Source organism: Diadema antillarum, unplaced genomic scaffold (assembly GCF_040938485.1).
Source record: "Diadema antillarum isolate AM-2024a unplaced genomic scaffold, OU_Dant_1.0 scf00000177, whole genome shotgun sequence".
In the NCBI taxonomy this organism is placed as follows: domain Eukaryota; kingdom Metazoa; phylum Echinodermata; class Echinoidea; order Diadematoida; family Diadematidae; genus Diadema; species Diadema antillarum.
The window spans coordinates 593,243-608,886 of NW_027271066.1; the positions used below are offsets into that span (position 1 = coordinate 593,243).

At 39.3% G+C, this 15,644-nt stretch overlaps 1 protein-coding gene across 1 annotated transcript in view; it reads right to left on the minus strand.

Annotated features, from left to right (window-relative positions):
* Positions 1-15,644, minus strand: part of LOC139722916 (cilia- and flagella-associated protein 54-like) — a 117,877-nt gene that overhangs the window by 80,168 nt on the left and 22,065 nt on the right. Inside the window, exons 3-17 of the mRNA XM_071634198.1 lie at positions 14,864-15,007; positions 14,348-14,519; positions 14,116-14,174; positions 13,364-13,507; positions 12,824-12,937; positions 12,199-12,297; positions 11,423-11,527; positions 8,021-8,222; positions 7,212-7,423; positions 6,202-6,367; positions 3,613-3,692; positions 2,777-2,911; positions 2,243-2,384; positions 1,439-1,513; positions 465-688 (exon numbers count right to left, since the gene is read on the minus strand). Coding sequence (XP_071490299.1) covers positions 465-688; positions 1,439-1,513; positions 2,243-2,384; positions 2,777-2,911; positions 3,613-3,692; positions 6,202-6,367; positions 7,212-7,423; positions 8,021-8,222; positions 11,423-11,527; positions 12,199-12,297; positions 12,824-12,937; positions 13,364-13,507; positions 14,116-14,174; positions 14,348-14,519; positions 14,864-15,007 — 2,073 coding nt within the window. The remainder of the gene's footprint in view (positions 1-464; positions 689-1,438; positions 1,514-2,242; positions 2,385-2,776; positions 2,912-3,612; positions 3,693-6,201; positions 6,368-7,211; positions 7,424-8,020; positions 8,223-11,422; positions 11,528-12,198; positions 12,298-12,823; positions 12,938-13,363; positions 13,508-14,115; positions 14,175-14,347; positions 14,520-14,863; positions 15,008-15,644) is intronic.

Genomic DNA, 15,644 nt, shown 5'->3' on the forward strand with positions numbered 1-15,644 from the left:
CTTGAAACTACAGTCATCAATGTACTAACTCATAGTATTAACTTAGCTCTATCACTTCTGGTTCTAGAGAAGAAGATTTTTACAGATTCCTTAATTTTGGGGGGTTTGGGCCCCCCTGGGGGCCCCCTGGGTGGGGCATGGTGCCCATTTTAACAAATTGAGTTCCTAACCCCCTAGGGATGCTACCTGCCAAGTTTGATGAAAATCGGTCTTGGGGTTTTCAAGAAGAAGATGAAAATGTAAAAAGTTTACGCACGACGCACGACGGACGACGGACGACGGACGACGGACGACGGAAGACGGACGACGCACGACGGACGCCGGACGAAGGGCGATCGCAATAGCTCACTTGAGCCTTTGGCTCAGGTGAGCTAAAAAGTTAAATGCCCTCCGGGTTAATCAGATGACCTTCAGTGAAGGAGACTTATGAGAATTAGGAAATGAATGACTGACAACAGGTGTACCTTGACCCAACTGACATCGGCGATGGACTTTCCGTCGGTCAGAGCCACGGCGGTCCTGGCGAAGGAGACGCCCTGCAGCGCCCTCTCTAGAATCTCGCGGGCCAGGAGTAACTGCTCCCTGGGTCCCTGCTGGAGGATGGAGGCGGCGTAAAGGGTGATGCCGCTGGCTCGCCCCATGTGGGTGCCCCGCCCCTCACTCCCAAGCACACTCCGGTACGGTGATTCTGGGATGAAAGTCAATACCAGTGCACTTTTAGCTGTCAAACAGTGTATTTCTATTCGCATATGCCCTTATCATTACTAACTCTTGAATATGGATTTTTTTTTTTTTTTTTGGACATCATGGACTCACAAGATTTTATAATGCTTGATGATGGTAACAAATGGTGATGGTCTACAAACTGAAGTTGCCATACCAGCAGTCAAAGCAATGTGCAGAGTATATGACTACATCAACCTATTTTCCATAAATGGCTTGTCAGGTCAAGCAAGAGAAGAACACTTTAATCATGCCATGGTACTGTCTAATTTTGAAATATCAGACCACAGACAGTCCTGGGCTTCTCTCCAGAGGATGGCCAGCAACAGAGATGGGTGGAGAGCCGTTGTTGCTGCCCTACATGCCGGGGGGGGGGGGGGGGGGGGTAAAGGGTAGACCTGACCTGACTGTTTATTTTAATTTTTTTTACAGCAACAGCATCCAAATGTGTGCTATTAGACTGTGTCATGGTCACAACGACCGTCAGAAAGCATTTCAGTGAGAAGGTGATGATTCTAAAGCACTAGAACAAAATCAATTTCTCATCAACCTTATCATAAGAAATACTTGTCTGCTCAATCAAAACTACAGTAAAGTCATGAATGTGGATTTTTTCTTATCTGCTACTGTAACCTCAAATTCAATTTAGCCATTTCTCTCAGTGATCTCGACAAAACCCGGTGTTAACTAAGAGAGTAATCTGCAGTGATCTCACCTTTGGGGTATGGAGACATAGCTCCCTCATCCTCCAAACTCTGACGTTCCTCAGCAGACACACCTCTTGCCTTGGCTACAGTGGACAGTATAGGGGAAACAAAAGACAACTCATTATCAGATAAAACAAAAAATCCTCTTTACACTTAAATCAACCATGGTTTGGCTCTCATATCTAACCCCAGCAAAAGAGAAATGCAAATACTCAGATTAAGTACAATCTGCACGCTACCCTGACAAAAGACAAAACGATGACTGTACACATGTTCACTACCTCTGTCTTCATATGGCTATCAAACCTTCCCCTTACAACACACAATTCTACATATTTGCAGTAACTAGAATTTTAGTGTCTGGCTTTAATGTATTATCCCAGCAATAGACAACAGCTCATATAGGTATGCATTGAGTTTAACTTTTGTATGCTTACTTTACAAATGGCATTGCACTGGAAACAGAAAGCCTCACATACTCATATCAACTCCCATCTATTGTCCGTGCGATATGATATTTTATGAATCGGGACTAGTAAGACGATTTCACAAGTAGTTGCTGACTGAACGATCAAGACACTTGGCGACAAAATGAGCAATATTTCATTTATCCCTCTACAAGAAACCAAGCAATTTCTCACCATGAACAATGAGCAATATATTGTGCGTGGTAAGGGAGGAAATATTTTGGCATGATGTCAGTTTTACAACAATCAGTCATCACTGCAAAATATATGCCACATAGGGTATGATTAATTTTGTTATAATGTTTATCCTAACTACAATGGTCCATGTTTGTCTGTAAGTCTCACCATTTTCCTTCATCTCCGTGGTGGCCTGACTCTCCAAGACCAGGGCCAATCTGATCCCAACCTCAGCTGTGAGTCCAGGATCAACGTCAGCAATGCCGCACCAGTACACAACCTCATGTAGGACACTCAGTATGTGAACCCACTGGTTGGGGGGGGGGGGAGGGGGTGGGAGGGGGAGGGAGAGAGGGTTGTTACTTTACTCATTGCAGGAAAGTGGAATGTACAAAAAAAAAAAAACAATACCAACAAGAACAGAAAAAAAATGAACTCTTCCATTTTGCAACATTTGATGAATTAATAACTTTAAAAAAAAAATCTACACTCATCAAATGCACTTCAAATATACTTTTTATTCTGTACTGCCAAAATGGTCTTCCCATTGCTGTTAGCTAGCTGCCCATATGAAAAAAACAAAACAAAACAACAACCAAAATTCACAATTCTAATGATTTCACAAAGGGAGTGGAGCTGCAACATAAATCAATGTAATATCTATTCCAACGATGAAAAAGAAACTTATGTGGCTATAATTACCTTATTTGGATTGTCCAGTCTCTGTAGGTACTTGCCACTGTCCGAAGCCCCCGTCTGGACTCGCTGGAAGACGGACTTGACCCGCCCCCACAGGAAGAGGGTAGCGTCCACCACCATGTCCAGATCCACTGACTCCTGGTGTAGTGTAAATGGACAGAGAGCTAATGTCAGCATTTATCACATGAATGAGAAAAAAAAATGCAGATGACAAAGGAACAAATCACTTGATCAAACACCAATTATTACAGTCATATAAAAAGCTGCTCTGATCATTTGGACTGGACGACAATGGGTTCTCTTTCAGCAAATCAAAACTTATACATGCACTGTAAATTCTTCCTTGTTAGAGTATTCATACAAATGTGCAATACATAATCACAGGGGTTACAAGACTGAAGGGTCAAGCTAGTGAGGGTGTATGAATTCAAAGTATGCACATAATATGACACGCTGATTAGCACATATTATATATATATATATATATATATATATATATATATATATATATGCGTGAAGAAATTCCTGAAGGTATTTGATTCATCGCACATTTCAAATGTTACATGCTTGGAATGTACATCAAACTTGCCTGATACCTGATACTACACAATCACAATACACTATGTGTTTATACAAACCAGTGCTGATTTAGACAAACTTTTCATACTTGTATAACATTAATTATAATACATTTTCATTTCTCCAGACCAAATTGACTTGACACAAAGTATCAAATACACGAAACAGACATGCAAGGTATTGTGACGATCTCATAATAACGATTTTTTTTTGTTTTTTTTTTTAAGAAAGCAAGCAAAGAAGTTCAAGAGTTCACTTACAGCTAAGAGATCTTTCGAGCAAGACTGTAAGACCTCAGCCAGATGGACCCAGTGATCTTGCATGGAGACTGATCCCTGGCCTGTCAAATCAGCAGAAAAAAAAAGCGTTGCATTCTTGTCTCTAGTTGAGGCATTTTCACAGCATGAAAATAATTTCTTTGACACATGCCATATAATATCAACACTGCTGGCATATAATTCTTCATTTCAAAGATGACTTTGGTGCAAGTTCAAAATTCTTCCACCATCAAAAACTGACACATGTAAATATTCATTACTCAAAATCAATGAACTGTCAGTTCGAGGTTCCACACATATGCATGTGAAAAACAGCAAAGCGAATAATCTGTATGAAAACAACCAAGCCATATTATGTAAAAAAGAACACTATTACAAGATAATTTGCCTTTAAAAATTAAAAAATTTGCTTGATTCTCTGCCTTTCCTTTGTCACTACTCTTGCTACATATCAGGGCAATTACCCCCCCCCCCCACCCCCAGCTGAATACTGGTTTTATTAGTGATAAGGTCAGAGTAAAGATTAGGGTTAGGATGAGGTTTAGGGATAGAGTTTGGGCTAGGGTTAGGATCAGGTTCAGGACTGGGATTAGGGGAAGGGGAAGGGGAAGGGTCCGGGGTAATCGTCCAGGGGTAATTGCCCTAGAACCTCTTGCTGTAATCTCAACCTTTACTGTGTTTTGTTCGCCAGTTGGCATCCATGCTAGAGAGCTTTCTCACTGATTAGCACACGTGTCTGGACACTAATTGTGACTGAAAGGAGATTACTTAATCCCCTTAATCCCTACTGTGTCATCATCCCTTCCAGTGGGACTAGGGCCCATTGCCACACCTGAGTGGGCTTATCAACTCTACCACATACACTATAGGTCAAGTCTGCATGGATTGCTGAATGCTGATGAAAAAGCTTGGCAATTAAGTTTAGCTGTAAAGTGCCCGTGCACAGAGAGGGTTAACAAATTTTGTCACATCAACATTCAGTCACAGTTAGGCTGACACTCAAGCGATATCTCACTGAGTGGCAAATGGTTACAAGCATAGCAAATCTAAGGTTTTGCATGCCGTCAATCCCTCGTTTGAGGCGAGTCCCCAACCGGGGTGTACCCAAAGTGGGGTGCGTATATTTGTCGTTTGGGAGTTGGGAGTCGAAGTACTTGTACCAGGGAGGTGGAAGAAACGGCCCTGCTTGTCCATTGCAAATAAACTTTCTGCTCAGGCGTGACAAACCTGGAGGCCAAGCCAGGGTTTGATGACTCCAGCAGCTGTCGTATTACGTAAGAGCATGATAAGGATATCTGCCTGTGGCAGACCATTCAAAGTGAACTCAATTTTCTCTATCCTTTTTAAAGTTTTCAATTTTATATTCTATTGAGAAATTCTATGGTCATCCATTTTACATTTCGAACGAAAAAAATTGACCCGTAAATAACGAAAATACAGGAATAAGAAGGAGAGCATTGCCAGTTTGCCGGTGCTATTTGGCAGTGAGTTACAACGGGGAGGTGAGACTACTCCCTGGTTACAATCAGCCTGCTGACTGGATCGTTGAGAAAGCAGCTGTCGTATTACGTAAGAGCATGATAAGGATATCTGCCTGTGGCAGACCATTCAAAGTGAACTCAATTTTCTCTATCCTTTCTAAAGTTTTCAATTTTATATTCTATTGAGAAATTCTATGCTCATCCATTTTACATTTCGAACGAAAAAAATTGACCCGTAAATAACGAAAATACAGGAATAAGAAGGAGAGCATTGCCAGTTTGCCGGTGCTGACAATGTGCTATTTGGCAGTGAGTTACAACGGGGAGGTGAGACTACCTCCCTGGTTACAATCAGCCTGCTGACTGGATCATTGAGAAAGAGAGAGAGAGGGAGAGAGAGAGAGAGGGAGAGCGAGGGGGAGAGAGGGAGGGAGAGGGGGGAGAGATGGGGAGGGAGAAGGGGAGAGCAAAATGGAATGACAATAGTTCCGGTCACTACAGTACAGGCATGCTCTGTCTGCATACGCTGAATGTCTACACTCACACACACACACGTACACACACACACACGCACCATGAAGCTACATGGCCCATGCCAAAACCAAAACAATCTCCTCCTCTCGCGGTGCCCCCCCCCCCCTCCTGTGGCGCTGTGGCGATGACTGATGCTTAGATTAGGCCAGGGTCAAGAAACAGGTGTTTTATATCTTTGACTTTAAGTCATTGATTGCCAAGATATGCACTGGCATTATTTACTGGGGTGTAGCCTCTTCAAACGAGAGATTTGCGTCATGATAGGGTTTGTTAACAGTTGCAATCAACTTAGTAAACCGCTGAAATGAAATTGGCAAATAGTTTTCATTGTCGCAAACAGCTAGATTTATTGTCACAACTTTTCACAAAGAAATTTTGAACATGTTAAAAATCTCTTTACAACAAGAAAGACTCCTTGTGACAATGAAATGTTTTTGTGAATTTTATTATAACTGTTTATGAACTCTGACAAACCAAAAATTTGCTAAAATTTGCTACATTTGCAAACATTCACAGCTCAGTGAGATACCCCTTGAGGGGCGCCACTGCATCTCACCTCCTCCAGCTGCCTGGGGGAGTGGCAGGGCTGGGTGCTCTCCCTGGCTGGTCTCGTCAACCTGCGAGTGAGACTTTTTGGACTTGCGGTTTGGGTTGAGTGGCTCCATGGCCTGCAGGATCTCCAGGGATAGAAGCTCGTGGGTGTATCGGTTGTTGGACTGGCTCTGATGGCAGAGGGAACCAGAGGTTTAGGGATTAACAGCATTGTGACCAAGTCTTTTGAATACGTTGTGTCATTCAGTGACCACATCCAAGGGAAAATATTCATTGTTTATTTCAAGAGAACCCCCAAATACAGGGTGGTTTTTACTTTAATATTTTCTGTTGCTTTTATATTTTCATATTGGGAAAAAAAATGCACATGCAATATTTTTTGCTTGACACATTCATTCCTCTCTTGAAAACACTGCATTACTTTAACATTTTAGACCTGACTGCTATTCTTCAATTGCCACACTTTACTGTAAGATAGAAATACGGTCATACAATATAGTATAATTATTTTAACTTATCCTTTCTTTCTTTTCTAATCTTACACTATCAATGACACAGTGAGCTACACAAGTGCATCTTTGCAAACATCATGTGGTATGTGTTCCTGTATGAACATCAAATATAGATAAGCAAATGTACAATGCAGCTCTGCATGGCATAGTAGGGGTGATAATATGATGCAATTACATATGAACTATTGATGATGTCCTCTTCCTTTGAAATAAGCCAAGAAGGAAAGCAGACAAGAGCTCACCATGAAAGTCCTGCATTATCACACCCCCCCCCCCAATAAAAAGAAGATTATAATGAATCAAAAAAAGCTTATGATATTCATTAATAATGACAATGAAACATATCTTCTCAAAATTGAACATCAAATTCAGACAATTTCAAAGTATGAAATTAAACACATACACGCAAAGGAGAGCAACTTTTTCGTCTTCTGTATTTTTTTTTTACACAGATTTTCTTATTTTCCTGTAACTCAAAAGAAAAAGGTCAGTGACTGCCCACCTTCAAGAAGTCCACTGTGGGATGAACAAGAGCCTCGTACACCTCCCACTGCTCGTAGTTGTAGGCCCACTTAATGAACCGCACCACAGCCGAAATGTGGATGCCATCCTCGGCGGCCGCAGCCAGATCGATGAGGGAACGATCCAGGACGACTCCCGACAGATTGATGTCGTTGACCGACTGAGGGTTGCGCGGGCGGTTTCCTCCCCCACCTTTTGGCACAAATGTGCAAATGAAAGTTTGAAACACAGTGGACACTTATTTCATTAAATGTATAGCCGATCTTGATGCCATACTCTTGGCAATATTTCACTTTCTTTGTGATGAATCCATGCCACATTAATTATCTCACCTAACTGCCTGTCATTACCAAATTACAAAACTGGATAACATATATTATCATACATGATTAGTAACTGAGTATAAAACTATATTGATTGTACAATGCCAATGGCTGAACCAAGTTTGAATTTGAGACATTTACAACTAGGGGCATTTTGTCAAGTGTTTTGTCAGACATTTATCTTTTCTTTTCTGACAGACTGTTTAAACTGAAATCCTCGCATCTGATTGGCTGAGAGCAAATCTGTCAAAAAAATATCTGACAAAATACTTGATGAAATGTCACCCTGATTGCACAATTGTAATTCAAAGCCAAGAACAGGTAGCAAATAGCAATTCCAAATAAGACAGCAGTGATGGTTTGTGGAGAACAGAAATGTTCAAGAAATTTTGCAAAGCCACGACACACGTATGTACATGCACACAAACACCACAACATTAAAACATAGTCTGGACTTGCATCATACCAGAAATGATCTCCATTCCAGCAAAGAAGAGCTCAGAGAAGGTGTCAAGGATGTAGTCCTCTGTGTCCGGAGCGGCCGGACTGGTCAGCAGGGTCCGGCGGGTGCTGTCGGCCAGGGTCTCCAAGATGGCCAGGAACTGGGCTGCGCTGCCCTCAAACATGTCGGACAGAAGTTTCTCCACGGGTGTTCGGGGCCAGGGAATCTGTAGATGGCATGATGAATAAAGTTGACATAATTTTCAGAGAGCAAACACTAAAAGGCTATATGCCTAGCCAATAAGATTAGATATTCCTTTCTACTATAGATTTGATAGCAAAATTATACAGAGAGCAAACCAAACACTTATATTGTTCTCAAAATGTTCATTTGGAAAAAAGAAAAAAGAAAATGGAAGCCAAAATGTCCGGATCATGGTGCCACCACTGAAAAGTCAAACATACAGTGTATGTGAAACTTTAACATACATGACAGTGAACATCATTCAAGAGTGGAAAATGAGAAGAAAAAAGTACCAAAAACACACAAAAAATGCACAAAAGAAAACATACAACATACGATGTATCATTGCAAAAGTCACGCAATACAAAGAAGTAAAGAACAGACAAAGATAAAACTGCTTTAATTGGTCAAACTGCACAGCACCTATACTTAAAATGTGATTCTCCACTGGTATACAGAGATACAAGGAAGAAAATGTCAGAATATCAGCACATATTGATTATTCACTCCAGACTTACAAAGGCTAATATAGTGCATTACCCCCCAAAAAAAAAAAAACAAAAAACAAAACATTAGACGAGTAACAATGAGAATCAGAATTGAGAGCAAGTAGTTTACTCACAAAACGTAATCAGTAATGCATCAAATTTGCAAGGCATAATTTTATATTACAGTGTAATGCAGAATTTCAAGATGTGTTGTATGTCATAGGCAATGTTGATAATGCTCAGCAGTTCCAGCAAGTTATGATGCATATATACAAGTATGAGATATATCAACTGCCATCTCTTCAGTGTATTGCATTAATCATAGTAGCAAATTAAAACACTGAAGCAGGTCTGTGATGCATAGGCATAATATGCTTACACCTCTTCATCCTTTCTCTCTTTGCTTGATCTTTATCTTTAATACCAACCAGCTATGTGATATGTTTAAAAGCACCTCAAAAGTTATGCAAAGCTCATGTGCATTGCAGCTGAATGTTGATGTTTTAAAGCAAGGCAAGCAATAATATTGATAGCAAAGTGTAAATTCTACATCAATGTGAAAACATCAAAGTAAAAAATAATGAATATACTGTAAAAGTGGAACTTTTGTGCAACATGAAACCAGCACGAAAATATAAGTGCATAAGTGTCTTTGCTTGTAATAAGTAAAATGTTATTCTTTTGATTCTGTAGAATTGAAAACACGAAAAATTCATTCCTACGTACCCAAATGAACATGAAAAATTTTGCAAAAATTTCCACTTTTACAGTATACAAATGATGCACAGGTCTGAGTGCATCAATCAGAATCATGTGCATGAAATAACTATTCTTAACCCACAAGGCGAAGCTGAGTTGGTTGAGGCTAAATTCCATTGTTACTGCATTACGTGCACTTACGCATGAAAAGACATGTGCGTCATCTACGTTATAGAATGGATAATTTTCTTGCCCAAAACCCATTTTTCTATCATGTTACCCGATGGCAAATTTACTGGATGCAGATCCTTTTGGCTTGCCATAGACAAGAGCCTGAAAATCATGTATCCAGAAATTATGCATGGAAAAAAAAAGTACTGGATGAATCATAGACGTCTCATACTGAGTGTGCTAACACTTGCTTTAATAGTGCATGACCTCTGCTGCAAGTGCGCATACTCTTGCTACAAGTGCGCGATAACATGTTTACCACTGTGACTCAGTGTGCGGCCAGTAAAAAATCAACACATAGCTTTTGACCAATAATTACATTGTAGGAGTCTTGCTACATATGCCCATTCTATAATATACACATAAGATAGTGTTCACATGTACTTCATCAACAAGGCCATACATTAGCCTTAATGAGTGCAAAATTTCTCATTGGTTTCACAGTTTCTTTATGATTGGAATATCAAAGTGAATTTTTACACACTATTAATGGCATGCTGTTGTGGACAATGACGACGTATAAGTGAACTGGTGAAGACTGAATGTGGTTAATGACACACACACTGTCGTTACGAGTTACAATCAATAATGACACCTGTAATACACGTCACATTTTCAGTGCCAGCATGTTTACATTTGCAACTGTGATATCAAACATGTATTAATTCAGATTGATACTCCCTCAAACGAAGCAATTCATTAGAGCACAGATATATCAGTAATTTTCTTGTATTACATAAATCAAAGAAAGATAAGCACTAATGACGGCCTGAAGGAATACATCATGTTGAGGTTGACAGGCTTGAAGTTCATAATGCTCCATCTCAAATGCACCATAGTCAAGTATCGTTTATGTCAGCTAGGTGTCTTTTACGAAGCTTATGTGATGGTTTTTCTGACTACTAAAGTAGGCATATGTCCTTCAATATTCTTTCTTTGCTTTAAAATTTCAGTTTTCCAAGGTTGATTGTGACAAGGAAAAAAAAATGGTCAGGAGTAAATCACATACTCACTTGAGATGTATGTACATCCATAAGGGACAAAATCAACTTGCAACAACTGTAAGTTAGAATTCTAAGTTGTTGGTTGTTTTGTTTTGTTTTGTTTTTTTGACTAACAAAAGACAACTGCCTTGATGCTACCAAAAATCCCTTTACTGTACTAATGTGACAATCATTCCCACATATTGAGCAATAATCTAAATGCAGCACTTGAGATGAGGCATGATATATTCTGATGTATATAGGGTATATAAATATATGCTATATGCCAATCATGTTAAACAATGCATGTGCACCCTGACCCCTCCCCCCCCCCCCCAAACAAAAAAGTTCTCACTCTGCAGTTATACCTCAAATGAGGCAACAACATCACAAAGAGAATAGTGTTTGAAATTAATATCTAGCTGAACTGTGACATACTATGCTGGTAATACACGATGGTAAACTGTTTTCATCTGTAGTGTTAATTGCTCGAATATATTTTACGTTTTTAGTGGATATAAGTTACAATGCATACAGGTAACAACACAAAATTGAAAGGTTTATGGACAAAAATATTTTCATTTCAAGGGATGCCTTAAGGATTAGATAGCTGACAATATGACAAAATTAGTTTACACCAGCAAAAGTCCATGATATTGACAAGCACGAGACAATCACGCTCACAGCAAACCGATGTGAAGTGGATGTTAACAGCCATGTTTGAATCAGCACTCAGTGAGGATGTGAGTAGTGGTAGGCGTTCTGAAACCCGGTCTACTTACGTTCCCCTGTTTCTTAACAAGGTCATCGAGCCGCTGTTTGGTTGTTTTGTGCCAAATGAGGCGTCCATCACTGGCAACCAAGGTGACAGTGCGTACCTCCGTGGGCTAAGGGGTGCATTGTTTGTGGTCAAATCATATTCACAATCCATACATTATATTGATTTGTCTCTCACCATTGACACAAGATCTCATGGAACATAATAGCGTATTACCTTTCACTGTATATTGATAAGTATACATCAAATAATGAAGAAAAAGGAATAGTCCAGACCAAGCAAATCACTGCCGTTTTTGAGGGGTCAACAACCTTGCAGTCAAATACTCTGAAGCATGCAACACAATAATACAATAAATTAGAATTCTTTCCACCTTGTACATTTCCTCTTTCTCAGTTTATGGACTGGCGTTTGAACATCAGGCTCCATAAAAGTTTCACTCAAAATATTATGTTGCACAAAACTTTTTGGTAGATTTTTTTTTTTCCATGGGGAATCATGCATCCCATATAGGACACAGCTCTGTCTGTTATTCATATCTAATTACTATCTATCTAAGCCATCTGTCAATTTTCTATTAATGTTTCAAAGAGGCAATCAAATATTCTTATTGACATTTCTTATGAATATCAAAACTACATAGAATAAGAATTTTCGATCAGGGAAAAACAAAAATACGTTTTAGTTTTAGCCTTCAAAAGATAAAGATCAACCCAGGTCTCGTAAGCTGTGGTGTGATCTACTTCTGCAACTGGAATTTACATGAATTGCATCATTTACCGATTGAGAATCTTTCACATTGCTCCTGGTCTTGGGACGAAGGAGGCCCTTGGGTCGTTTCCGATCAAAGACGGATCGTCTGTACACCATGATGCCAAGCTGCCAATGAGAAGTGAAAACAGTCAAGTATAAAGTTCTTCTCAGCCACACAGTATACTTCTCGGAAACAGGATGATCACTAGCAAATGATCAAACAAAGTACATCTGTACATCATGTTGACAAGCTGCAAACCAAATGGTATGACACTTGTAAAGCTTACACGTCTATTTCAGTCATACAATAATGACCTATCCCACAATTACTGTCATTCACCGACACTTGAGTCAGAATTCTATAATCATCTCTTGTTAATATTATATATGTCCATTCTGTGGGTAACATTAAATAATTATGATGCATACCATGATGCCCCCCCCCCCACAAAAAAAAAGTCTTGCAAATTCTTACTGAGAAGATAGACAGATAAATGATACATAACTGCACATCCAAATTGAAATTCAATTTTATGTATAATCATAGATATGTTTGACAGATTGAAGATATGTACAACAAAAATTTTAGAGTCTACAGAAGTGGATATGAATGATATGGTAAATACAATAACATCACTGACAAACCACTTACCTTCACTGTGGCTTGCCTGAAAACCATCTCAACCTCCACACTGGGCTGGGCAGAGCTGATCTTCTCTAACTGGCTCAGGTCATTCACCTTGCTTAGAGCACGCCGGGCAAAGTTCTGGGCAAATAGTAATGGAATTTAGGATATTGAAATGAATAGCAACAAGATGTAATTTAAATTACCAACCAACAAACATTGTTTTCAGCAATACAAAATACACCTTTCGAACCATCAAGAATAAGAACACTACAAAACTGATCAGGTCCACACATAAAAGAGTTGATTAATAAAAACTTACAAAATCAACCCTACATAAAAATGGTGGGTGAGCTAAAGAAAAAAAAAATCTCATCTGTCAATTACGTACAGCAACTAATATAATACTAATAATACTGCACAGCACTACACAGAAAAGTCAAATATAATTAGAAGAGAAATATACATACGTGCTAATATATTTTCTTATTCTGCCATGATTGAATAGATTAAGCAGAATCGAAACAATTGTCTTGCAGAGTTTTAATGATAAAAAAGATCACTCACCTCTGCTTGCTGAGGAGCCTTGCAGTCAAAGTAGCACTGGCAGACAGCTGTGTAAAGAGTGGTTCTCCATTGGAGGTAGCGCACAGACATCAGGGGGATGGAGTTTTCCATGCACATACACGCCCAGAGCAGGAATTCCAGAACCTGCACAAACCAAGCAGTATTAACACTCCAGGATTTGTATTACCCAAGCATTGTCTTTTGTCTATATTGCTACTGCATAAAGACAAGCAATGTAGTTAAAAATCACCTTAGAATCTGTGAGTGTGCAAGGGTAAGAATTATGAGGTGATCATACTTGCACATGCTCATAGACAAATACTAGCTTGACAACCGAAACATCCAAGCATCCATAAATAACAAATAGATATTGTCACGCTTCCCATATATACATAAATATATATATATATATATATATATATATATATATATATATATATATATATATATATATATATATATATATATATATATATATATATTTCATGCATTTAAGTTGCAATGTTCATCACTTATGTCATGTACCAATATCTACGTACGGGCTTAAAAAGAAACAATAAAAAAAAAAACTCACTTGTGCAAAGTTTGAGCAAAATTGTAATGGGAGTCTCTTCAAATATGAAGATAAGATGCAAAAACAAACCAATGCAGATATTCTGTGTTATGCTTTAACTTTCAGTTCTATTTCACACTTTTATTTTTGATACAGTGAAGAAACAGAGTCAAAATTACGATGCGTAGAGTACAAATACCTGTGCTGAGTGCCCCAGGGTCATCAAATGTCTGGAGACGCTGTAGATATGAATGGTACCTGTGGGAAAGTATGAAAAACAGGAGATGAGGCTATCAACTGAATATTCCTGTGATACTGCGATGAGCGAGTCAACAGATATCCTGATTCACAGTTCAGACAAAAGAAATATTAAGAGCCATAAATACTGTCAAGTACCCTTCTATGAAAAAAAAAAGAGGAAGCCTACGTACCATTGTAGACCAACCAGCAGAGGGGCTCTCGAGGCAAGACCACCTGGGTGATGAGTCTGAGAAAGGCCAGGATCTTCAGACACAACCCTACCGACTGGGTGTTCTGTAGCTTGGGGTCTGTCATCAAGACTAGCTGGTAGTTGCATATGCTCTTTCCATACAGCGCCCGAAACTGCAAACATAAAATGACGGACATGTATCTGGTCAACAGAATGAAACTGCACAAGAAACACATGTCTAAGATATGCAGACTGGGACACATAGCAATTGCACAAAGGACAACATTGTTTGGGATTAACGCACTCGCCCATTCATACATGCACTCATTCTATTCAAAAGTGAAGAAAAAGTTGAGACATGTACAATTTTCAAAATTTGAGAAGCACCAACAAAGTTCTGCATTGTACGTATCACATAAGTACAATACTGCACTTCTGAGAAAGCATATTTCTTATTTTTTATTCAAAAATAGGAAAAGTATGGATTGAGAGGTATGAGGGAGATAAAGCTACTTACGGTCAAGCTCGCATTGTCTGTCTCCAAACCATCTGGAAAGAAGATCTCTTTCACTGTCTTGATATCAACAATGTCCTCTATGTGCTGGTCTCCAAACTGGTCCAGGTAACGGCCATAGCACTGCCAGACAGCAAGGTTGTACTCCTGTATGACAGAGGGGGAAAAAAATCCAAATTATCCTGAAACACTTCACAGAAGCATCAGAAGCAACAGCATTTTGCACTGAATTACATATGTCTTTAATCAAGTGAGGAACATCCATTCCCCCCCCCCCCTTTTTACTGGGGAGGTTCCAATGTACAAATTGCTGAGACAAAGCGTGTAACTATTTACAGCTACATGTCTAAATGTAGGTGTACGGCAGCATAAAAGATTTTGACTCTGAGAGTGTTAACGCTTGACATTTTCATGTCTCTATGAGCTTTTACTGATTGCCAGCTGTACACCAGGGCACCATTTCATGAAAGTTGTCGGCCCTGACATGCTGTCAGGCTCTGATGATTTCCATAAAATCCTTGGTTTTGATTGCCTGTGAAGTTCAGTCACTGACTGTTACTACAATATTATGGTGATTGCTAGAGACTGACAACTTGCCAGGGCTGACAACTTTCATGAAACGGTGCCCTGAACCATCCAACAGTACAACAATGTTCTATGCATATGAAATCTATGAATTTGAAAGAGTGAACACTTATTGTAATATGTTAATACATGGATCAAGAGCTTTTGGATGTCATCTAGATCCTAGTTGGTATGTATTTTAGATCAGAATTAAGATCAT